This window comes from Rhinoderma darwinii, chromosome 1, assembly GCF_050947455.1.
Source record: "Rhinoderma darwinii isolate aRhiDar2 chromosome 1, aRhiDar2.hap1, whole genome shotgun sequence".
In the NCBI taxonomy this organism is placed as follows: domain Eukaryota; kingdom Metazoa; phylum Chordata; class Amphibia; order Anura; family Rhinodermatidae; genus Rhinoderma; species Rhinoderma darwinii.
In genome coordinates this window covers 635,503,983-635,528,382 of record NC_134687.1, presented here as the reverse complement: position 1 = coordinate 635,528,382, position 24,400 = coordinate 635,503,983, and the positions used below count along the sequence as shown (strand labels likewise).

The 24,400-nt window shown below is 42.2% G+C and overlaps 1 protein-coding gene across 7 annotated transcripts in view; it reads left to right on the top strand.

Moving 5' to 3' along the window:
* The window catches only part of LOC142655545 (uncharacterized), a 125,770-nt gene that overhangs the window by 47,783 nt on the left and 53,587 nt on the right, over nt 1–24,400 (top strand). For 3 of the 7 annotated variants that reach the window (XM_075830065.1, XM_075829975.1, XM_075829892.1), the window contains exons 3-8: nt 4,335–4,432; nt 4,520–4,819; nt 4,989–5,103; nt 13,420–13,473; nt 15,490–15,587; nt 15,739–15,901. The exons of 1 other annotated variant lie outside the window; for it this stretch is intronic. In XM_075830065.1, coding sequence (XP_075686180.1) covers nt 4,335–4,432; nt 4,520–4,819; nt 4,989–5,103; nt 13,420–13,473; nt 15,490–15,587; nt 15,739–15,901 — 828 coding nt within the window. Of the gene's footprint in view, nt 1–4,334; nt 4,433–4,519; nt 4,820–4,988; nt 5,104–13,419; nt 13,474–15,489; nt 15,588–15,738; nt 15,902–18,008; nt 21,909–24,400 lie in introns of those variants that run through there. 3 more of the 7 variants (XM_075830495.1, XM_075830154.1, XM_075830234.1) reach the window with 3 other exon arrangements.

Below are 24,400 nucleotides of genomic sequence, written 5' to 3'. Positions count from 1 at the left end.
CCCCTCCCCCTCATCCACATGTGTATTTAAGTTGTGTATTCAGTTCTGTTTTCACTTGATCTTGGCCTGATGAAGACGCAGGTTCTGCATTGAAACGCGTTGCCTTCTCTTTGTACAAATAAATCCACCATTATCATCACCCTGGTTATTATTCCATTTGTGTAGCGCTTTCTAAACCTCCAGTTTTTAACATATATGATTTTTTGAAAACCTATATATCTTTTAATTATTATCCCCTAATGGGAGTAGATCCCCCAAGTATTCCTCCTTACCATGCTGAGCAAGAATTACCTGTAATGCGGCATTCATGCCGGGAGCTTTCTGACATGCAATAGGTCCCAGGGCCTGGCATTGTCCTCCACATTGCTACCGCCTTTTTATTTCACCGCTTTCTGTTGTCTTAGGTAAATCCTGATGACCTGAGGGGGGTGGACTGGAAGTGGGACAGCTTTGGTGCTCGTTCTGGAAGTGGGGCCGGGCTCAGACACATCAGCATGGCAGTGTTAAATCTGAACCGGAAGTGGAACAAGGCGTGCCTAGAGCATGCACTGCATTCCAATCACATGGGGCAGTAGGAGGATACCCTAAAGGGATGATAATTTTAAAAACCATGGCGCTTGGAGGAAGCGGGTTTCTGACGGTCTTTGGTTCATGTCATGAGACTTGTCTTAGTTCCTTCTCCTCAACTATGCAAAATGAGAAGGAAGGCTAGCCATCCGGAATCCGGACAAGATGGAAGATTATTAGTCTCTAGAAGGGGGTAAAAGGGTAAATACCTTGTTTGGTTATGTCCTGTTCCTATTGATGTACAGTGATTTTTGAAGGGATTGAAGAAGCTCCCCAAAAAAAGCTGCCCACAAGCAGGAAAATAGGGGTTGTTCCATCTGTAAAAATAATCTGCTTTCATTAAACCAAAAAAAGAAAAATCTTGATATAATATTATTTTATCAAAATATTTTATTTATTATAATCAATAGTTTATTACACATAAATACAACAATAAAGATACAAAAAGTAACCCCCCTCCCAAGTATATACTATAGACAAAATATCATAAAATATATGCCAGGTGTAATCTATTAGTATTCAAAGAGATGGTAAGTATGATAGTATCAATAAGAGGTCCTCATACAGAAAAACATGTATCCTAAAGGTAAATAGGAAAATAGGAAAGCGATGGTGTGCTGCCAGAAAAACACTCCCACCATAGTCATCAACGTCGCGCCGTCAATACCTAATGACGGCGCGACGGTATTGACGGCGCGACGTTGATGACTATGGTGGGAGTGTTTTTCTGGCAGCACACCATTGGCCAGTCGCCTCCGTGTACATGGTATTTAAACTTAGGCTGTTAAAGTGGTAGCACACCTCCTGACGAAGGTTGCGAAACGCGCGTCGAGGTACTCGGTGTCCAGGTGTACATTTTCCTTCACTATGTCCTCTGCAGGTATAGTCTAATTTGAATACTTTTTGTAGTCGATTTTCTTCTACTGACTTAGTGCTCCATGCTTTATCCACATCATTGCACTTTTGGTGTTCTGATGCTACTATTGCATGTATATACATACATTGTTTTCCTATTTACCTTTAGGATACATGTTTTTCTGTATGAGGACCTCTTATTGATACTATCATACTTACCATCTTTTTGAATACTCCTAGATTGCACCTGGCATATATTTTATGATATTTTAATTGTCTATAGTATATACTTGGGAGGGGGGTTACTTTTTGTATCTTTATTGTTGTATTTATGTGTAATAAACTATTGATTATAATAAATAAAATATTTTGATAAAATAATATTATATCAAGATTTTTCTTTTTTTGGTTTAATGAATATGGATATATGATATCTTGAGTATGATATATTGGCGAAGTAAATATATATATATAGGTTATAATCTGCCTTCATCCCTGGTTAGGCCCCTATATAAGCTATACTTACAAATGGACACAGCCAGGTCAGAAACGCTGATGAAAGGGTGAGCACCTGCTCACCCTTTCATCAGCGTTTCTGACCTGGCTGTGTCCATTTGTAAGTATGGCCTTTTTCGGTGTTTTTGTATATGTCCCCTTGTTTTTATCGGTTCTGTTTGTGCATCAGGAACGTTCTGTTCCAGTTTAGGAGTTAGGGACTCGCAAGTCTGGGGATCCTTGTCGTGGATTGCGAGCTTGCGTCCTTTTGGCCAAAATGATTACCAATACCCAAGGTATTTTTCATTATTATGTATATTCGCTTCTCTTGGACACAGCCGGGTCTTTGATGCTGGGAGAGCATGGTGTGTTGTTGTTTGGCATAGCAAGCAGGGTAGCCCGCTCTATGAATTACCAAGGCGTCACAAATAGGCTTCTACCTGGCTATACACGTTGTGCCTCATGACGTACACACTATCCCTCCATGTTTCACTCACTTGCACCCCATTATCCATTTATTTCTATTGAGGCACTTCACTCATTACTGCCCCCTATATTTCACTTATAGTATTACACTTGCACACACACTATTCGTTTATTATTTCTTACTACACATCCCATGCACCACACACCACTCCCCTCAAGACTAGTGGGAGTGGCTATTATTATTTAAAGCACCTGCTCACCCTTTCATCAGCGTTTCTGACCTGGCTGTGTCCATTTGTAAGTATGGCCTTTTTCGGTGTTTTCCCTATATAAGCTATGTTTAGACAAGTTGTTGAAGGAGGAACCGTCCTATTTGATCCAAAATATTAAGGACATTATAAAATAGAAGGCTTTAATAGGAATCGTCCTAGTACATCTATGGGGAAGGGTATGGTTTCTGACTCTACTAGGGATATTGCATTTTGTGAGGAGGGTGAAGAGGTGTCGGTAGATTCTGACGCTATTAGGAAAACTTCTCTTCCCTCCTGAGGGCAGATCTCTTATTAAGGGCTATTAGATCCACTATGAACTTTTTATATTCAGGATCAGATGTTTGAGGATCTGCGTCCAAGAAAGTGTTTCCCATTCATAAGAACATTAGAATGATGTTTCAATCGGGAGGTGTTTTGGAAGATTTCTTATCAATGGGGGGGAACCACGGTTAGATCTGTTTGCCACCAGGAAAAACAAAGTGCAGGAGGGTCTACTCTGTTATTCCCAGAATCCTTAATTTTCCCCAAGAAAGTCTTAATAAAAACTTGAGGCCTAGCACAATGAAAGTGCACATCTCGTCTCTTACTTTTCCCTGTTTATTTATCTCTTTGTAAAAATCCCTGGATGAAACTATTTTGTAGAGCTGGAATTAGACCGAACCATCTTTAAAATGTAGTTCGCCCCCTTGGGATTTAACGTTTGTATTATCTAGATTTGCTGAATCTCCGTTTGAGTCTATTGACCATATTCCTGGCAATCTGTTGGCATATAAATCAGGCTTTGTGGGAACGATTTCCTCCAGGGGGGTGGGTTTCATTGCTGTCTTTCAGACTAGTCTTACATGAACGTCTTGGATGAAAGGATAAGTATCAGACCTGGCATAGTTGTTTTTTTTTCGCTCCCAAGAAATACTGTAGTTCTTCCCTCCTATCAAAACCCCAAAAATCCAGCAGGGAAGAATCCTCCTTCGGAGTTTGGGGTGCACTCGTGCGAGTTCTACTTCATGGGCAGAAAGGGCTAATTCCTCCATAGACCACATCTGAAGGGTACCTACTTAGTTCTCCTAATATACCTTTTTCAGGCACTTCAGATTGGACCTTCAATCTAACGATCAACTGGCTTTTGGCAGAAAAGTCCTCTGGGCTGTGGTCCCTCCTAATCTATCTGGTCTATCTTCTCAGGGTGCTGTCATGGGCGGAGGGGAAAGATAAGATTACATTTACTGGTAATTGGTTTTCCATTAGCTTATGACCATTCTGATGCTCACATATCTGTTCTAGGCCTTTTTGCCAGTAGACGGGGGTAAGCATAGGCATTCCAACCAGTCTTTAGCAACGCATCCCCATATATAGCAAGCTGGGGTGCGCTGCGTGTTTTGACACCTTTCTATCATAGCCAGCATTAACGTTTTCAGTAATTTGTGCTACAGTAGCTATTCTGTTAAATCGGACTACAACTTTCAATAGTATGTAAATCCTCAGGAAGCAAAAACAAGTTAAACCCATTGCAGAGCAGGGAGCCGTTGGCTCCCCGTCCTGCCATTCGTTCTTGTAGGCCCTTGGCTTAGGAAGCGCTGGACCCTTCGCCCAGGTTCTGAGGAGCACAAAATGTACATTTTTACTCTGCTAAATATTAGAATTAAAGGTCTTGAGAGAAGTGTCTGATATATAGACAAATATACAGTAGTCATGTATCCAGTCACTGTGTGTGTCTTACAGATGGATCCAGTAGGAGAAATCCACCAGAGAGAAGTCCCAGTCCTCTGAATTCCCAGGACTGTTCAGATGAAAATCACAATGTCCCAGAGAATCATCAGGTAGATGGCGCTGAAGTCTCATCAAAATATGACCATAAAGTAACTGAACCCAATTTAATTTTACGTTTTTTTTTCTTGTTTGTTTAGAGTGAAAATCTGATTGATATTAAGGTTGAGGTTAAAGATGAAGCAGAAGAGGAGACGGATTTAATGGCTGCTCAGCAGTGTAAGGAGGGGGAGACTTTCATTGGTTGTAAGAGGAAAAACTGTCTTGCGGGTCACGTAGATACTACTCCCATCATATCATCACATGTAAACAATCTATTCCGTCACTGTGTGTTTTCTACAGATGGATCCAGCAGGAGAAATCCACCAGAGAGATGTCCCAGTCCTCTGTATTCCCAGGACTTTCCAGAGGAAAATCACAATGTCCCCGAGAATCATCCGGTAGATGAAGCTGAGCCCTATATCAGATCTATATAGGGGGGGGGTGGGGTGGAGCTTTTTGGTCCTGCGGTCATAGATGGGGGTCATAGATTTTGTGGTTTCTTATGTTGATCTGTTAGATTCTTCGCACTCTGCTGCATTGTACTGAATGTTACATATGTGAAATCAGGGGGAAGATCTGACTAGTATTAAAGTGGAGGATGAAGCAGAAGAAGAGCGGGTGAGGGGCGATCAACCGTGTAAGAGTGAAGTGGAGGAGGAAATTCCAGGAGGTGTTACCACAGGTAAGTAATAATGGATTTAGAAAGTGAATTGGGAGGTTTGTTAAGGTGAGGTTCCTCCTTAGTTCTACATTACAGTAACACTTCAGACAATGTGTTATACATAGTGCAGGACCTGAGGGAGCTGTGACTGCACATAGAAGTTCTCTATGAATCTGGTCATGCACTAGGCTTAGTATCAGTTTTTTGGGGGGAACCAGCTACTATTAACAGCTGCACTAACAGCCGGGATCGGAGAAAAAAAAACCACACTGATTTCAGTGGTTAAGTGTTTTTTTTTTTTTTTAAAATACTATAATTCTTTATTGTTTTCATCATATATATATATATATAAATAAACTTATATAATATAGATATCATGCATATAGTATAAAGTACATGCTTAGATGGCGCCCCGTGCGAAATTATCTTTTCGTGCCCCACCCCCATCATTCCATAAGCATATAAAAAAATTATAATGCCCCTTTAGTGCCCCCATACAGTATAATAATAATATTTAATAATATATTACAACCCCCTTCAAGGAAACAGTATTTTTGTCCTCTAATTGTGCCCACAATATTATGCCCCCTTTAGTACCCCTACACAGTATAATGTCCGCTTTGTGGCCCCCACACAGTATAGTGCCCCTCAGTAGATTTTGCCATACAGCCTCCCTGTAGTCTGTGCCATAATCCCCCACCTCCTGCTTGTAGATAGTGCCATACAGCCCCCCATCTCCCTTTTGTAGACAGTGCCATACATCCCCCCCCACCTCCCCCTTGTAGACAGTGCCCCCAAACAAAAACAAAAATTGTACTCAGCCAGGCCCCGTTCCCACAGCGAACTGAGCTGCTCCACGACGGGATCCTTGCGTAGGCCGGCATGATCCTGTAGCCTAGTACAGAGTTTCCCAACCTTTTCGGACTCTGGGCACCACTGGAAAAATAAAATTTCCTTAGGGCGCCCCTACCAAAAATTGTTTTGAGAAAGACAGAAAATGGCTAAAAACAAGCACTGCACTCGTAGGGTATGTTCACACACGTTTTTTTGTAAGGCAAAAAAAATCTGCCTCAAAATTCCTTCAGGAATTTTGAAGCAGATTTTGTATTGACAGCTTTGTTTGACTTTTTTTTTTTGCGTTTTTTCTTAAGCCGTTGAAGCTAATGCAAAAGATGCAGGCAAAAAAGCTCAAAACGGGTGCCCCAGGTATAGTCTGCCTTCTATTAATTTTAATTGGAGGTCAGAGGCGGAAACCACTTGAAGACCGTCAGCCCCCCACTCACAGTAAAATGACCATTATCCCACCACACGATTCCCACTGTAGGTAGCGCCACACAGCCCCTTATAGGTAGCGCCACACAGTCCCCTTGTAGATAGCACCACACGGCCCCCTTGTAGAAAGCGCCACACAGGGATTCGGCTCCTTCAGTGGGCTACAATGGTGCTAGTAGATCGCAGAGCAGGGAGATACTTCCCTGCTCTCTGCTATAGTGCCGTCGCTAGCGGCGCCCCCGGGCATGAAGGTGCCCGTGCCGCCCATCGGAATGCCCCCCCCCCTGTTGCCGACTCTGACCTAGAATTTCACTCCAGGAGAAATTCTCTTATTATCCTATCTAAGGTTATAAACACTTTATTAGAAATCCAAACCGGTGAATTCTGCAAATAATACCGTATTTGTGGAAGCCAGATCATCTTTACCAATGAGATTTTAGCCGCCATTGAAATGGGCAATTTACTCCATATCTTGGCCTTATTTCTCATTCTTTTTAACAGAGGGATCACGTTTAATATCTCAAACTCCTCCACTCGTCCCGATATCTCTATACCCAGATATTCAAATGAGGTAGAGCAAGGCATGGGGAGATTTGCCAGTGTAGCAGATTTCCCCCAATTCACCCTTACTCCCCAAAATCTTTTATAATCTTAATCCCCTTATTCAGCGAGTCCTTTGCATCACCCAACGATAACAGAATATCATCAGCATATAACAATTTTTTTATCCTCTAGAGACCCATACGTTATACCTTTTTAATGTCCGATCTAGTTCTCATAACATGAGCCATTGGCACCATTATCAGGGAAAACAAAAAGGGTGAGATAGGACATCCTGTAGCGTCCATGGCCACGGGCCGTCGGGTTTACTCCCCTCCCGACGCCCGCAGCCATGGATCCATAAGCGCTGGTCCCCATCTCCTTCCTAGGAGATGCCAGCGCTCACTTCCGCTCCGGTCTGCTGTGTCCCGTAGGGTGCACGGGCACGCTCGTGCCCGCTCTTAAAGGGCCAGCGGGCGCACCTGTAAAACAATCATAATTATCAACCACATAATTTCCTGGTCTATAAGAAGGCCCCAGCCCTTCTGATCCTTGCCTAAGCGTTGTTAGTATGTCCCAAGTGTCTCTTACAAATGGTCCCTTAGTGTTTCCCATTCCAGTTGTTACCCGTTACCTGTTCCTGTATCCCATGCTGTGTTCTTGTTCCTGTGTCTACTAGTTGTAGTCGTGTCTACTGCACCTGCTGTTGCTTTGCCACGTCATGTGTAACCTGCCTCGTCCTGAGGGTTCGCCACGTCTGGCCCAACCTGCGGCACCTGCTGTCATCCGCCATGTCTGGCGTTACTTGCTGCACCCACCTCCATCCCTGCCAGAGCTGCGGCCACTGTCTGGACTATTCAGGTACCCTTGTGCAGGACTTTGTATTTCTGGCGTTCCTGTTTGGCCAGCTGCCTCCCTGCTACGGCGGTGTGGCCTAGTGTGTCCACACACCCACAAACCATGACAGTACGCTCAGGCCATGGAACCCGCTGGTCAACCTGAGACCTTGATGACACAAGCCATGCTGGCCGAGATGGAGGATCTCCAGTCACGGCAAGACCAACTGCTCCTGTCGGTGAACGCCATTTCCCATCGGCTGCTTGCTCCAACCACAGTCGTCACCGTACCCAGTCCTGCTACACTTCCTGTCTCTACCAGTACCAACCCCCTGTGCTTCTTGCCGCTACCCTCACGCTATGACAGAGACCCGAGGTCCTGCAGTAGATTTTTGAATCCGTGCCTGATCCACTTCAGACTTCATGTCAGGTCCGTCTCTTCGGATGACGTCAGGATCGCCTTCATCATCTCTCTCCTTACTGGCAAAGCACTGGCATGGGCTAATTCTCTGTAGGAACATCAGAGACCCGTGACTTGCAGTGCTTCTTACGGACCTTCCGCTCGATTTTTGAGGAACCTGGGAGAGTTTCTTCGGCTGCTGATCCTACACCAGGGAGACCTCTCTGTGGGCGAGTATGCCATTCAGTTCCGTATCCTGGCTGCTGAGTTAACCTGGAACAACGAGGCTTTGGTGGTCACATTCTGGCAGGGACTGTCTTCAGGGATTAAGGACGAGCTGGCTGCTCGCGATCTGCCATCTACCCTGGACGATCTTATCCTACTCGCCACCTGGGTTGACATGAGGATCCGGGAGCGTTCCCAAGAGGTTCTCCGGGAGAGAGAACTTCCTAGGCTGGATTCTACTTTCCAGCAATCCTCCTCAGTCGTCCCATCAGAGGATCCTGTGCAGAGTAACCAAGCCAAATTGTCTATCCGGGAGAAACCACGCAGACGCACTTCTGGACTTTGTCTGTATTGTGCGTCTGTGTCCCCAGAGGCCAGAGAGACCCCATTGCCTAGGGTTGGTTGGATAGACAACTCTAGGTGGAACGGTACCTAATAAAGCATTCTGTTCCAAGCTGACTATTCCTGTGACCCTAGTATCCGGCGAGAGGACGCATCAGGTTTCTGCCTATTTTGACTTCATTCAAAAGGAGCTGGTGGATCATCTTCAGTTCCCCTGGAGACATCTTTGGCTGTTGCCTCAGTGAATGGACTGCCTCTGCCTTCATTCTGAACTGATTTATTTTCTTGTTTTGCCCAAGGCCATCAATCCTGTTCTGCTGGGCCTGCCTTGGCTTCGACTACATGCCCCAGTCCTGGACTGGAATTCTGGAGACGTTCTCCAATGGGGCTCCAAGTGCCTTGGTCGTTGTCAATGCAGATCCATCCTGTCCAGCCTCCTCAGCCTCAGTCATTGGCGGGACTGCCCCCCGGTTTGCTCAGTTTGCAGATGTTTTCAGCAAAAGGGAGGCTGAGATGCTGCCTCCACATCGGACTTACAACTGCCCCATTGAACTGTTTCCTAATGCCTCTTTCCCTCGTGGCCGAGTATATCCTCTCTCCTTGCCAGAGTCTCTATCCATGTCGGCCTATATAAAGGAGAATTTGGAGAGGGGTTTCATACGAAAGTCTTCCTCCGTGGCCGGGGCTGGATTCTTCTTCGTTAAAAAGTACTGATCCCTTCGACCCTGCATTGACTACTGTGGTCTCAACCAGATCACGGTCAAGAACAAATACCCGTTGCCACTTATATCCGAGCTGTTTGATCGCATACGAGGAGCCAACATTTTTTCTAAGCTAGACCTGCGAGGGACTTATAACCTAATCCGGATTCGCCGGGGTGATGATTGGAAGACGGCATTTAACACCCGGGACGGGTAGTACGAATGCCTATTGATTCCCTTCGGACTGTGTAACGCTCCCGCAGTGTTTCAGGAGTTTCTTAATGATATCTTCCGAGATCTCTTCTATGTCTGCGTTGTTGTTTATCTCGATGATATTTTGATTTTCTCCCCAGATCCAACGACTCATCGGAGGCATGTCTGTCAAGTTCTACTACGATTAAGGGAGAATCGTTTAAATGCCAAGCTGGAGAAGTGCGTCTTTGAGAGTTCTCTGCCCTTCCTGGGCTACATCATCACAGACCTTCCCCCCCCCCCCTGAGCAGGATGCAACACTGTATGGGTGGTGGTGGACCGGTTGTCGAAGATGGCACATTTTATCCCGCTGACCGGCCTACCTTCTGCTCCCCGACTGGCGAGTCTCTTCATTCAACACATCTTTTGCTTGCATGGCTTGTTTCTTCACATTGTGTCCGACCGGGGTTTTCAGTTTACTTCAAAGTTCTGGAGAGCCCACTGTAAACTCCTGGATGTGAGATTGGACTTTTCCTCAGCCTATCACGCCCAGTCCAATGGGCAAGTTGTGAGGATCAACCAGATCATGGAGAATTATCTCCGCCACTTCATCTCTTTACAGCACGATAACTGGGTACAGCTTCTTCCATGGGCCGAGTTCTCGTACAACAACCACACAAGTGAGTCCACCACTTCCACTCCATTTCACATTGTGTACAGTCAACCTCCTAGAGTCCCTCTTCCAGTGTCGACTACATCTCAGGTACCCGTTGCTGACTCTGCATTTGGAGACTTTCTGCAGATCTGGCAACAGACCCGGTCCTCTATTTTGCTGGCAGTCGATCGCATAAAGCGAAAAGCATATACAAGGAGAAGAGAGCCTCCTCAGTATCTTCCGGGTACCAAAGTCTGGCTATCCTCTCGGAATATTCGTTTGAAGGTTCCTTCATACAAGTTTGCTCCCAGGTTCCTTGGGCCTTTCAAAATTCTGCAACAAATAAACCCTGTCTCCTATAAGCTGCGCCTGCCTCCTACCTTCAGAATCCCCATTCCTTTCATGCGTCCCTCCTAAAACCAGTGGTCCTGAACCGCTACAGCAAGACTTCTAGTTCCACAGTTGCTCCCAGCGGTTCTTCTGATGTGTTCGAGGTGAGGGAGATCCTGGATTGCAAAAGGGTAGAAGGAAGGACTTTCTATTTGGTGGACTGGAGAGGGTTTGGTCCTGAGGAGAGGTCCTGGGAGTCAGAAGACAACCTCAGTGCTCCTGCTCTCATTAAGAAATTCCTCTCTCGCTCTGGCCCCACGAAAATGGGATACTGTAGCGTCCATGGCCACGGGCCGTCGGGTTTACTCACCTCCCGATGCCCGCAGCCATGGATCCGTGAGCGCTGGGCCCCATCTCCTTCCTAGGAGATGCCAGCACTAACTTCCGCTCCTGTCTTCTGTGTCCCGAAGGGTGCGCGCGCACACACACACACACGCTCGTGCCCGGCCTTAAAGGGCCAGCGCACGCACCTGTAAAACAATCATCATTATTAACCACATGATTTCCTGGTCTATAAGAAGGGCCCCAGGCCTTCTGATCCTTGCCTGAGCGTTGTTAGTGTATCCCAAGTCTATTTTGCAAATGGTCCCTTAGTGTTTCCTGTTCCAGTTGTTACCCGTTACCTGTTCCTGTATCCCGTGCTGTGTTCTTGTTCCTGTGCCTACTAGTTGGAGTCATGTCTACTGCACCTGCTGTTGCTTTGCCACGTCCTGTGTCATCTGCCACGTCCTGAGGGATTTGCCACGTCTGGCGCAACCTGCGGCACCTACTGTCATCCACCACGTCAGGCGTTACTTGCTGCACCCACCTCCATCCGTGCCAGAGCTGTGGCCATTGCCTGGACTATCCAGGTACCCTTGTGCGGGACTTTGTATTTCTAGGGTTCCTGTTGTTTGGATGGCTGCCTCCCTGCTACGGCGGCAGCAAACCGTGACACATCCCTGTCTTGTCCCTCTATGTAGATTGAATCGCTCAGATGGCAACTCATTTATCCCTATCCTTGCTCCAGCCCCTCATACAACACCCTAATCCATGAATGAAAATTCCGACCAAAACCGACATATAGGTCCACTCGACACGGTTAAAGCTTTTGACTGGATCAAGCGAAACCACAGCCCGACCTCCCACCTCTTCCGCATGACACTGCAAATTCCAATATATCTATGCAAATTCCAAGATGTGGTCCTACCGGGCATAAAGCCCATCTGATCAGGGCGAATCAATGAACCATAAACCCCAGCCAATCTATCAGCCTATAGACTAGCAATTCACTTATAATTGGCATTGAGAAGTGACATGGGCCTATAAGAACTCATATCCAAAGGATCTTTATTTGTCTTAAGAATCAGGATCCTTCATACTATCTGGCAATTCACCCCAATCAAACATCGAGCATAAATATCCACCAGTATTGGAAACAAGACTTCTAAAAACTGGAGTAGTACCTCTATTGGTAGGCCATCTGGTCCAGGGATCTTCTTTCTCGCCATTCTCCCCGCAACTCTCTATCTCCTAAAATATCTATCGGGACCTCCAAACGTTCTACCTGCTCCGCACTCAACACAACTCTCCATAGTTTTCGTTGAGTCAACGGTATAAACTTCACTTAATAATTGACAAATTCTTTCATCATTTCCTCAGTATCACTCATAATTGAGCCATCTACCCTCCTAATTGCCTCCAACAATGAGTTACCCGAATTTCCAAGTGCCAACTTAGCCAACCATTTTGGAGATATATCCCCAACCTGAAAACGGGTTTGTTTTTGAAAATTTTATTGACTTTTTGCTTTTTCGCACATAAACAGATCAAGTTTTTCTTGTGCCTCAACCCACCTCCTTCTATTAACCTCCGTTGGTGACCCCAAAAACATTGACTCCACCTCCCCTACTTCCTTATTTTGCTTATTAATCTTTTCTCAATATATTTTTTTTTTTAAATAGCTATTTTTTTTCTACAACAAACCTCGTATCAAAGCTTTGACAGTACCCCATACCATATAAATATCAGAGGAAAACCAGAATGATCTAAAAAAAAAGGAGGCAATCTCCGGTAGAAAATCACTACTCTCTATCAACGGCTGCCAATAAGGATTAATTTACAAGAACCAAAGCCACACTTGCATCCCAGTCTCTATACATAAGGGCACATGATCTGATGAGCCCCTAGAGCCATACTTCACCCATCTAACCTGAGAAATAGATATTTGATTGCATAATGCAAGATCAATTCTAGACATTGCCCTATACGATCTCGAAAAATAAGAATACTTTCTCACCCCTGGATTCCTCAATTTAACTTTTCAATATTGCGCTTAAATTGAGTACTACCAACCCCCAAAGGGGATGCCGCCATAGACCATCTATCCAGGCCTTCCAATATTCAATTGAAATCTCGAAGTATGAATGCAGGGGTTGTAAGTAGGAAAGAGGGGGGTGGAGATCCTCCAGCTCACCATTAGTTGCGTCTGTAAACAGACAGCGCCCGTATTCCCACACGACCAGCGGCAAACAACAGGAGAAGAAGCAGAGCCAAGATCCAGCGCTGAGGGTAAGTAAAAGGGACTCCTGTTCCAATTTTATTATTGATATAACAAATTTAAAAGAAGTTGACAGAATAGTTCGGTAGCATAGCAGAGTACAGAGATCGGTGGAGGGTGAAGGATCAAAAATTGCCTTGGTTAATTGTGCCTACGCGTTTCTGACACGTCTCATGTCCTTATTCATGGCATGCATGGAGACTCTGTATCCACTCCTGGCTTTTATTTCCGGTTTGTATCTTCAGGAGGAAGATTACTCATCAGCTGTGTCCCAAAAGGTCAAAGCATCAGCCCGTCCGGTATGTATGCTCTCAATTACGTAAGAGTTTATTGTGTATAACGGTAAAAGTTTAAAGATAAATGACTTTGTTATATTAAAGAATATAAAAATGATATTTATAGGAACGAACGTACCTTCACACTTTATAATTTGTATATGTACAAGGATTATTGTCTTTGGAGCGGGATCGCAACTAGACAGGAAGATCATGGTGATTTAGGAAGTAATTAACCTGAGGGGAGAATTTTGACTCCCTTGACTTTTAGGTCAAAGAAGGTCTTTGTTAATTTGGGAACAAATGATTTAGGAATGTAAACCATAAAAAGCACTAGGATGTGGAATTAGAGTACATGCTAGATGGGCTAGAAAAATTAACACTCAGGAGAAGAATAACACATATTGTGAAATTAATACATATAAAAACATGAAGTTTGTTGCGGAGAACATAAAATAAATTAAATAAACTCCTTCAACAAACATTCTGAGGTAAAATGTTCATGCACAATTATGTCTAAATGACTTCGTAAAGAGCAATATTGCTCATGTTACATACGGAAATATGGTATAGAGTGGCGTATTGACATTAGTAATGAATGCAGGGCATAGCGGTTTACCTAAAACATAATCTTGGAGGTTAAAGGGGTTGACCGGGATTTAATGACTGTGTTAATGCTTGCAATTTATAAATGTAAATACATTTGTTATATACTTATGTTTTCCAAAGTGGCCCCGTTTCCAGATCCTGCCGTGGGGAACTTGACAGGTGAGGTCACTCTCTGCTCTGGCCAGTTCCCCACGGCAGGATCTGGAAACGGGGCCACTTTGGAAAACATAAGTATATTACAAATGTATTTACATTTATAAATTGCAAGCATTAACACAAAGTCATTAAATCTCGGACAACGCCTTTAACTAAGTGGCGGGAGATACACTGTCATTATAATACACCTCAGCCCTTCCAACAACCCATATAAGCAAATAGATCTACCTTGATCATCAATTCTCGTATCTATAATCTGAAATCTGGTTTTATCATGCACTAGAATCGAAACCCCCCTAACATAATTCGAATAACATGAGTGATATGCCTTACCCAGCCAACCTTTACAAATCAACTGGATGGAATCTACTGTCAAATGAGTTTCTTGTAATATTATTATCGCTGGAAGATACATTGTAATCACACTAAAAACTGTCAACCGTTTTACTGGATCTTTTCTACCCCTAATATTCCACCAAAAAATCATGTCATTAAAAAACAAACAAACAAAAAAAACAAACCTCCTCCAGGGAAAAATGTAAAGCCCAGTTGTATTTAAGTTCAGGACTTTAACTATAGAAAGGTCCCATGTTGAAAGTGGAGAATGAAACGCCGGGCTGAGATTTTTAGCCCCTTTAGACACTTAACGTACATGTATGTAATGGTTTGGGAAGGGGGCGGGATATGGAGTGGGCTCACAGACTCAACTCCTGATGCTGCGGTAGTCAGCTGTGTATTACAGCTGATGCCTCGTTTCAATGGCTAGGATCAGAGATAACTGATGCCGTTAAAAACAAAACTCATAATGCAAAAAATAAGCCCTCGTGTCGGCGGACAAATAAAAAAAGATATGTCTCCTGGAAAGCGGGGAGGAGGAAATAAGAAAATGAAAAGACTAATAATATATATATATATATATATATATATATATATATATATATATATATACCACTGATAGGTGAAGGGAATAACTGTTATCTCGTCACAATGGCGTCTGACCGGGGGGAGGGATAAATTAAAAAGCAAGTGACCAGTGAGTTCCTGAAGTAGATTTGTTGGAAGTAGTAAAACTGGAGAAGTGTAAGGATCTCCGCGAGTGACCAGGGACAAATGGACGACTGGTTCAGAGCATCGCCAAAATGGTATTGTGGGGTGTTCCCGGGATGCAGTGTCTAGTACCTACCAAAAGTGGGGATTGAAGGTATTGAGAGAAGTGTCTGATATATAGGCAGATATACAGTAGTCATGTATTCAGTCACTGTGTGTTTCCTACAGATGGATCCAGTAGGAAAAATCCACCAGAGAGATGTCCCAGTCCTCTGTATTCCCAGGACTGTCCAGAGGAATATTACAATGTCCCAGGGAATCATCAGGTAGATGAAGCTGAGCCCTATACCAGATCTATATAGGGGGGTGTGGCGGTTTTTGGTCCTGCGGTCATAGATTTTGGTTTCTTATGTTGATCTGTTAGATTCTTCGCACTCTCAGCTGCACTGTACTGAATTGTTACATTTGTGAAATCAGGGGGAAGATCTGACTAATATTAAAGTGGAGGATGAAGAAGAGCGGGTGAGGGGCGATCTACCGTGTAAGAGTGAAGTGGAGGATGATGTAGAAGAGCGGGTGAAGGATGATCAACCGTGTAAGAGTGAAGTGGAGGAGGAAATTCCAGGAGGTGTTACCACAGGTAAGTAATACTGAATTTAGAAAGTGAATTGGGAGGTTTGTTAAGGTGAGGTTCCATCTTAGTTCTACATTACAGTAACACTTCAGACAATATGTTATGCATAGTGCAGGACCTGAGGGAGCTGTGACTGCACATAGGTGTTCTATGAATCTGGTCATGCTCTAGGCTTAGGCCTGATTCACACGAACGTGTTAAACGTCCGTGGGGCGGCCGTTGAAACAGCGGGCGTCCCACGGACCTATGTAATTCAATGTGGCCGTTCACACATCCGTTGTTTCAATGGACCGTGTGAAGGGTCCGTGGGAAAATAGGACATGTCCTATCTTTTCACGCATCCCTTCATAGTCTCAACTATGGGGGATGCGTGACATCGCGTCCCGCAGTGCTGAGCACGGATGCATCTCGGACATGAAAAACTGCGCTCGTGTGAATCAGGCCTTCGTGTCCGTTTTTTGGGGGGTACCAGCTGCGATTAACAGCTGCACTAATGGCCGAGATCTATGAAAACTCAGTTTAACCACTTAACTACTAAAATTATCGCTGATAGGAGGCTCACCTTGACACTTGTCTTCCAGCCTTGGCACTAATAGGTTGCCTGTCTGTGTGACACTGACAGGCAATAATGCTTTGGAATACTATGTCTTCCAAAGCATCATGTAAGTGATCACTTGATCGCTGCTACGAGTCCCGTAGTCGGACAGAAAACTAAAATTAGGTTTATTAAAAATAAATTAAGATCCTTTTTTCATTAACAATGTACTGATGTAGCGGTCTTTATCTTGACTTCTTCAATGGCTTTTGTTATGTGATATCACGCTGCAGCAAGTTATCAGTCAAGATAAAGATGGCTACATCCGTATCTACTTTCTTTTTTTAAAAACGGTTTCACATAAAATAAAAATTCTTATTTGGTATCACCGTAATTAGAACAACCCGTAGAATAAATTTACTTATTTTACCTTCTAAAAAATAAATTATATGTACCAATAAAAACTACAGCTTATCCTGCAAAAAAAAGCCAGATTATTGTCACGCCGACAGAAAAATAAAGTTGTGGGTCTCGGAATGTGTTAAGTTATAAAATGTTTATAAAGGTTTTTTTGTGCAAAAGTATTAAAATATAAAAAAAATTACAGATTTAGTATCGACAATAGACCTACCCACTTATAAAATGAAATTAACGTTATTAATTTGCTGGGAATAAAATACCGAAAATGAAGTTTTGATGCATTTTTTTGGCTCAGTTTTTTTAGCCAAGGCCAGAAATGGATTAAATAAGAAGGAAAATATAGGGAAAAGCTTGTCGCATTAAATTCTTGTGTTTTGGCTTGAAATAATGTGACCAACTGTATCATAACTGCATGTATAATCGTGGCCTAAAGATGTTTTAAAAAAATTGAGATCTGGTGATGTGTGCCTGAGGTGTATGCTTTGCCTTATAGCACATTTATCTTGTTAAAGGCAGACTGTGGCCAAGATTAGATTGTCTTTAAAGCTGTGCTCACAAATAGAGGCCATGGTGTGACTGATGCGGACGAAAACTGTGCCGACAACTGCGGCTATTTCACCCCAAAAATTTTTTTTTATTTTGCTTGAAAAACAGCTGTGGAAAAAACCGCACAGCCAGTAACAATCAATTTGAAATCTGTTCCGTTTTGTGGTAAACCACTTTTCATAAGTCTGATGCCTAATTAGAATTAAAGGGCCCAATGTGTTGGCAGAGGACAGGCTTGATTGCCAGATGGGGTTGTGCTTTTCAGATTTATTATTTTTGATCAAGTCTAGGTTTATGTAATAAAAGAGGTCACTGAATATGGTCACCAGAATCCTGATAAAATATATCAAGGACAGAGATTTATAAGGCTGGAATCACTCATGCAGTTTTTGATGTGTTTTTTTTTAAGCTAAAACCATTCGCAAATTCAAAAGGGATGGGAAACATAAAGGTTCTACTTATTTCTTCTTATTGCTGGATCCACTTCTGGCTTTGGCTAAAAAAGAAAATAGTCTAAAAAATGGCTTGTGTGTTTCCTCATGTTATAAATTTATCAACATTGTAGTTTTAAATAAAAAAAAAAAAAGCACAAAATTCAATTTAATCCAACAGACAATCCCAGTAAGAACTCTGAGAGAAACTTGATGTTATCGGTGAATTATAAAGAAGAAGATGAAGATTTTATGCAGCAGTCCACAGGAGAAAACCTCAATACCAATACTGTACATCCGGAACTTCACAGTACAGATCTATCATATAATTCCCCAAATCAGGATCCTTCTCCTGACCAATCGCAAATTGTTACGACAAGTCCAAGTCAGAAAGAGGGAAAAAAGTTTCAATGTGGTGAACAGTTTACAAAAAGCCCAGGTTGTTTTACGCAAAGAAGCTTTCGCATAAGGGAGAAGCCGTACTCCTGTTCAGAATGTGGGAAGTGCTTTATAGGAAAATCAAGTCTTGTTAGACATCAGAAGATTCACACAGGAGAGAAGCCATATTCCTGTTCAGAATGTGGAAAATGTTTTATGGATAAGTCACGTCTTGTTACACATCATAGTATTCACACTGGGGAAAAGCCATACTCCTGTTCAAAATGTGGGAAAGGCTTTATAGATAAATCGCATCTTCTTACACATGAGAGAATTCACACAGGAGAGAAGCCATATTCATGTTCAGAATGTGGGAAATGTTATATAGATAAGTCAGGTCTTGATGCACATAAGAGAAGTCACACAGGAGAGAGGCCTTTTTCGTGTTCAATATGTGGCAAGTGTTTTATACATAAATCAAATCTTGTTACACATCAAAGACTTCACACAGGGGAGAAGTTGAGTTCATGTTCAGAATGTGGGAAGTATTTTATACATAAATCAGATCTAGTTGCACATGAGAGAATTCACACAGGAGAGAAACCGTATTCCTGTTCAGAATGTGGGAAATGTTTTACACATAAACCAAATCTTGTTCGACATGTGAGAAGTCACACAGGAGAGAAGCCATATTCATGTTCAGAATGTGGAAAATATTTTCAAAATAAATCCTATCTAGTTTTACATCAGAGAATTCACACAGGAGAGAAACCATATTCATGTTTAGAATGTGGGAAATGTTTTACACAAAAATCACATCTTGTCAAACATCATAGAAGTCACACAGGAGAGAAGCCATATTCATGTTCAGAAGGTGAGAAACGTTTTATTACTAAAGCTGTACTTCAGGATCATCAGAGAAGTCACATAGGAGAGAAGCCATATTCATGTTCAGAATGTGGAAAGTATTTTAAACATAAATGCTATCTAGTTTTGCATCAGAGATGTCACACAGGGGTGAAACCATATTCATGTTCAGAATGTGGGAAATGTTTTACAAATAAATCCTGTCTTGTTCGACATGAGAAAAGTCACACAGGAGTGAAGCCGTATTCATGTTCAGAATGTGGAAATTATTTTAAACATAAATCCAATCTAGTTTTGCATCAGAGATGTCACACAGGGGTGAAACCATATTCATGTTCAGAATGTGGGAAATGTTTTACAGTTAAATCCGGTCTTGTTCGACATGAGAGAAGTCACACAGGAGAGAAGCCGTATTCATGTTCAGAATGTGGAAAGTATTTTAAACAAAAATCCCATCTAGTTTTGCATCAGAGAAGTCACACAGGAGAGAAGCCATATTCCTGTTCAGAATGTGGGAAGTGCTTCATAGATAAAGCAAATCTTGTTACACATCATCGGATTCACACAGGAGAGAAGCCATATTCATGTTCAGAGTGTGGGAAGTGTTATATTACTAAAGCCAGGCTAAGGGTTCATCAGAGAAGTCACACAGTAAAGAAGCCATATTGATTTTATGTGTAACCTCTTTTACAAGCAGATACAATTTTGAATTTTAGCACAGAATTCACAGTGAAGAAACCATATTCTTGCTTGGAATGTGAGAGATGCCATAAGGGCAAAACAAGATTAATACATCAGGTTATTCACAGAAATTATACAGCCAATAAGAGTGTTCATTTTTTGGGTGGAATTAGTCTGGATCCGCCAAGCACCCAAATTATATTTACTTGAAGTCGTCTGTGACTGGGATTCATGGAGGAAAAGTATTGTGTGTATATATAACAAAAGAGAAGAGCCTTGTTTAATGTCAAACTAGAGAAGCTGAATTGTCACCATGGACCTTGCTTCCTATTACTGTATTCATAAAGTCATCCACTCTGCAGGAGAATCCGGAGTGACATAGTTCATGAGGAATTTGTCATTCAGAAAAAAGGTTTTCTTCTAGGACACACAATGTAGTTTTTATTTGTGCAGCAAATTTGCAATGGTAGACAGCAATAGTGGTGGAAGCTACCTGAAGGTTTTAGGAAGAATTTCTTGGGTTTTTGGAAACTTTTCTCTCAGCATCTTGCATTCTACTCTGACTAATCTTTCTGACACAGACTGGTTGGGGCCAGTTGGCGGTTGACTGAAATTTCCAATGGTAGATGGTTTTCTGGACTGTGGAAGGATTGACATCAAATAGTTTGGCCATTCTCCGTTTCCCTTATAGGCATCCACAACTTTTCTGAAGGCATCTGAAATTTGGGCACGGTGCTACTACACATTTCTCTTTAAACCTCTAAGGAAATATTCACATACACCAGATTTGCTGCAGAAATGTCTGCGACTGTCCCCTTCATCTGAATGGGACTTGCAGAATCTATGTGCATACTGCAGAAACAACCCCACTCAGATGTATGGAACAGATTTTCAGTTGCAGAAATTTCTGCTACAAATCTGCCACACGTAAATATATTCTAACAATGTTTTAACCGATAAGAAACATGGACCTTCTTCCTTGCTTCCTTTGCTGATGCAACAATTTCTAGTAGGCTGGGACAGGGATGGGATGTCCACTGGACTTTCTCATTGTCCTGGTCCTTCACTCCTTTATTTGACAATCCTCAATTCCTATCGGGGCTAGGGACAGACTCCTTTCTACTGTGGCATAAACAAGACCATGACAGACTATGTTCTACACTCACGGACACACAGGACTTACCTTCTCTTTCAACGTTACGAACATCATGTTCTGATAAGCATTTGTCTTGGTTGGAATATCTCCAACTTACAGCATTTGTGCCGCCATTTTCTGATCGTGCAGCTTTTGCTCTGGACAAAACTGAAATTGAGACCTTTCTCCTGTTGACTTCTACACCTTCTAAACTCCTGTCAACTTTCCACACTGACTCGCTCTTCCTCCAGTCTCTCGCAAGTTGGTTATCTACAGGCATGGGATCGAGAATTGGGGTTTCATATCCCAGAGGTTGATTGGCACAAAGCCCTTTTACGGACGCATAAGTTACCTACAGCTTGTTATGCTCAGGAAAAACAATCCTAAGATTTTTACTCGATGGTATCTTTATCCGGTACTTTTACACAGGGCATTTCCCTCTGTGTCTGATCGTTGTTGGAGATGTCTCACTGCTCCTGGAACTATCCTGCTCGTTTGGTGGGATTGTCCCATCGTACTTCCTTTTTGGCATAGTATCTTTTCTCTTTACAATGAGATTTAAAGTTCTCAACTTCCTATAGTACCAACTATAGGTCTCTTTTCAATCATTCCTGGTCATGTGGCAGCATTGAAAAAATGTTTTCCGAAATTTTCTATCAGCTGCAAGATGTGTCATACCTCGACATTGGAAATCTACACAGTGCCCCTCTCTTTTGGAATGGGTTTCGGAATTATTATGAGAATGGAGAGTCTGTTGGCGAACGATATGGGTTGTAATAATTCCTCCGCACGTGGACAGGCTGGATTACATTCAAAGACAGTGAGGCTCTTCCTCGCTGGTTGAATGATAATGCCTGCTGTCTTCGCCTCTTCACTTTTACACGTTTTTTCTCTGCAATGTCGCCCCCCCCCCATTTTTTTTTCTTTGCCTCCCTTCTTCTTTTCCTTCTTCCACTTCTCTCTCGGGTCTCTTGTTGCTCTCTTTCTCTCTCTCTCTCTCTCTCTCTCTCTCTCTCTCTCTTTCTCTCTCTCTCTCTCTCTATATATATATATATATATATATATATATTTATATACATGTATATATAAATTTGTATGTATCATTTTGCGTACTTATGTCATTGTTTCTGTAATTTGGGTATACATGATATTTTAGTTCTTATTAATTTTCTTCCTTTTTTTGTATATGCTTCTAGATCTTGTCAGTTGGTACATCATGCATATTACATGTTACTGTTGTCCTCTTACCACTTGCATACTGTTGTATGTGATTACATTTCTACTGTACTTTTGTTTATTGCAATACGAATAAAACTTGATAATGAAAAAAACAATGTATTCACCATTTGTACCAAATCTAAAGTAGCGGATTCTAATTTTAGGTCTTTAAGGTAGTGATAAATATACTTATAACATTTCTATCTGTGGAGAAAAGATCTGTGAATTTGTCTTTTAATAAATTATTGCAAAGTCAATTTGTTGGAGTTTTTTTTGTTGAATTCCATCATCGTTATCTTTTTATACTGTGTGAATAAAATCAAATATTGATATATCCCTATATGTTTAAAGAACAAAAAATGATACTAGGGACGAATTTACGAGACTATAGTCGGAGACTTAGACACTGCAGGCTCTATAAGGCTGGAAATACACGCGCAGTATTTGGTTTAACCCGTTAGTGACCGCCAATACGCTTTTTCACGGCGGCCACTAAAGGACATTAAATCTCCCTGCTCTCAGCTGCCAGAGGTAGCTGGGGGCATCCCTGCTCGAACGGGTGAGATCAGTATCGATCTCACCCGTTTAACCCCTCAGATGCGGCGCTCAATAGCAATCACCACATCTGAGTTGTTTTGGAGAGAGGGAGGGAGCTCCCTCTCCTACCGATACCCAGCGATAAGATCGCCGAGTGTCTGTGTCTCCGATAGCAGCCGGGGGCCTAATAAAAGCCCCCAGGTCTGCCTGTAGTAAATGCCTGACAGATGCTGTTTTAAACGGACAGGCACTAATACACTGCAATACAAAAGTATTGCAGTGTATTATAAAAGCGATCGGATGATCGCATATTAAAGTCCCCTAGTGGGACTAGTAAAAGAGTTAAAAAAAAGTTTAATAAAGTTAATAAACAAAATTTTTTTAAAATAAATGAAAAACCCACTTTTTCCCGTTTACAAAATGCTTTATTATTAAAAATACAAAATTAAAGCAAAAAAGTTACATATTTGGTATCGCCGCGTCCGTAACGACCCCAAATATAAAGTTATTATATCATTTAACCCGCACAGTGAACGCCGTAAAAAATAAAATAAAAACAATAGAAAGATTGCTGTTTTCTGTGAATCCTGCCTTAAATTTTTTTTATAAAAAGTGATTAAAAAGTTGAATCTACTCCAAAATGGTACCAATATAAACTACAAGTCATACCGCAAAAAAAAAAAAAAGCCCACATACAACTGCATCGCCGGAAAAATAAAAAAGTTAAGGCTCTTCAAATATGGAGACACAAAAACAAATATTTTCTAAAACAAAGTGTTTTTACTGTGTAAAAGTAGTAGAACATACAAAATCTATCTTTGGTATCATAGCAACCCGCTAAATAAAGTTATTGTGTTATTAATACCACATGGTAAACGGCGTAGATTTAGGACGCAAAGAAGAGTGTCAAAATTTCTGTTTTTTTCTGTCCCCCCCCCCCAAAAAAATTAATAAAAGTTCATCAACAAGTTCTATGTACCCAAAAATGGTGCTATTAAAAATGCAACTTGTCCCGTAAAAAAACAAGTCCTTATACAACTATGTCGACGCAAAAATAAAAAAGTTATAGCTCTTGGAATGCGACGATAGAAAAACGTAAAAAATAGCTTGGTCATTAAGGTTTAAAATAGGCTGGTGATTAAAGGGTTAAGGTTTTTTGAAGCCGTTGTTTGTTTTTTTTACCAAAGCCAGGAGTGGAAAAATATTAAGGAACAACTTCTACTTCTCATTCCTGCTGGATCCACTTCTGGCTTTGGCTCAAGAAATTGCATAAAATGCTGCACCTCAAACTAGTAAATGTAACTTCATTATGATCCCGACTGTTGCAGCAGGAGCCTTATAGTTAGTCACAGAAAAACTCCCACAGGGATCACGTGATCACCATCGTCTACATGCACGTCAAGATGCGGGAAGGGGACCTTTCCAATGCTCTGCAATTAGTTTAGCCGACTGCAGCAATACAATTAATCCGCATGTGGCTATTCTGTGTCCTGATATCGTACATTGCTGCTGGCCGAGGTTCCATCCCGCTGGAGCAAAAATCCCTGTCCCCCTGCGGCGACATACCAGTACTAGGAGGAGAAAAAAGCTGTTCACAATGAAATCCAGGCATCAAAAAGCAGACCGGTCCAATGTGAATGTATAGCAGGAGGATGTGTATATATATGCGTTAGTCAGTATATGTGCGGTGTGTATGTGTAAATCTGTGTGTGTGCACTGTGGCAGTAATTGATTTTTATTGCTGCACCTTCTCAAAG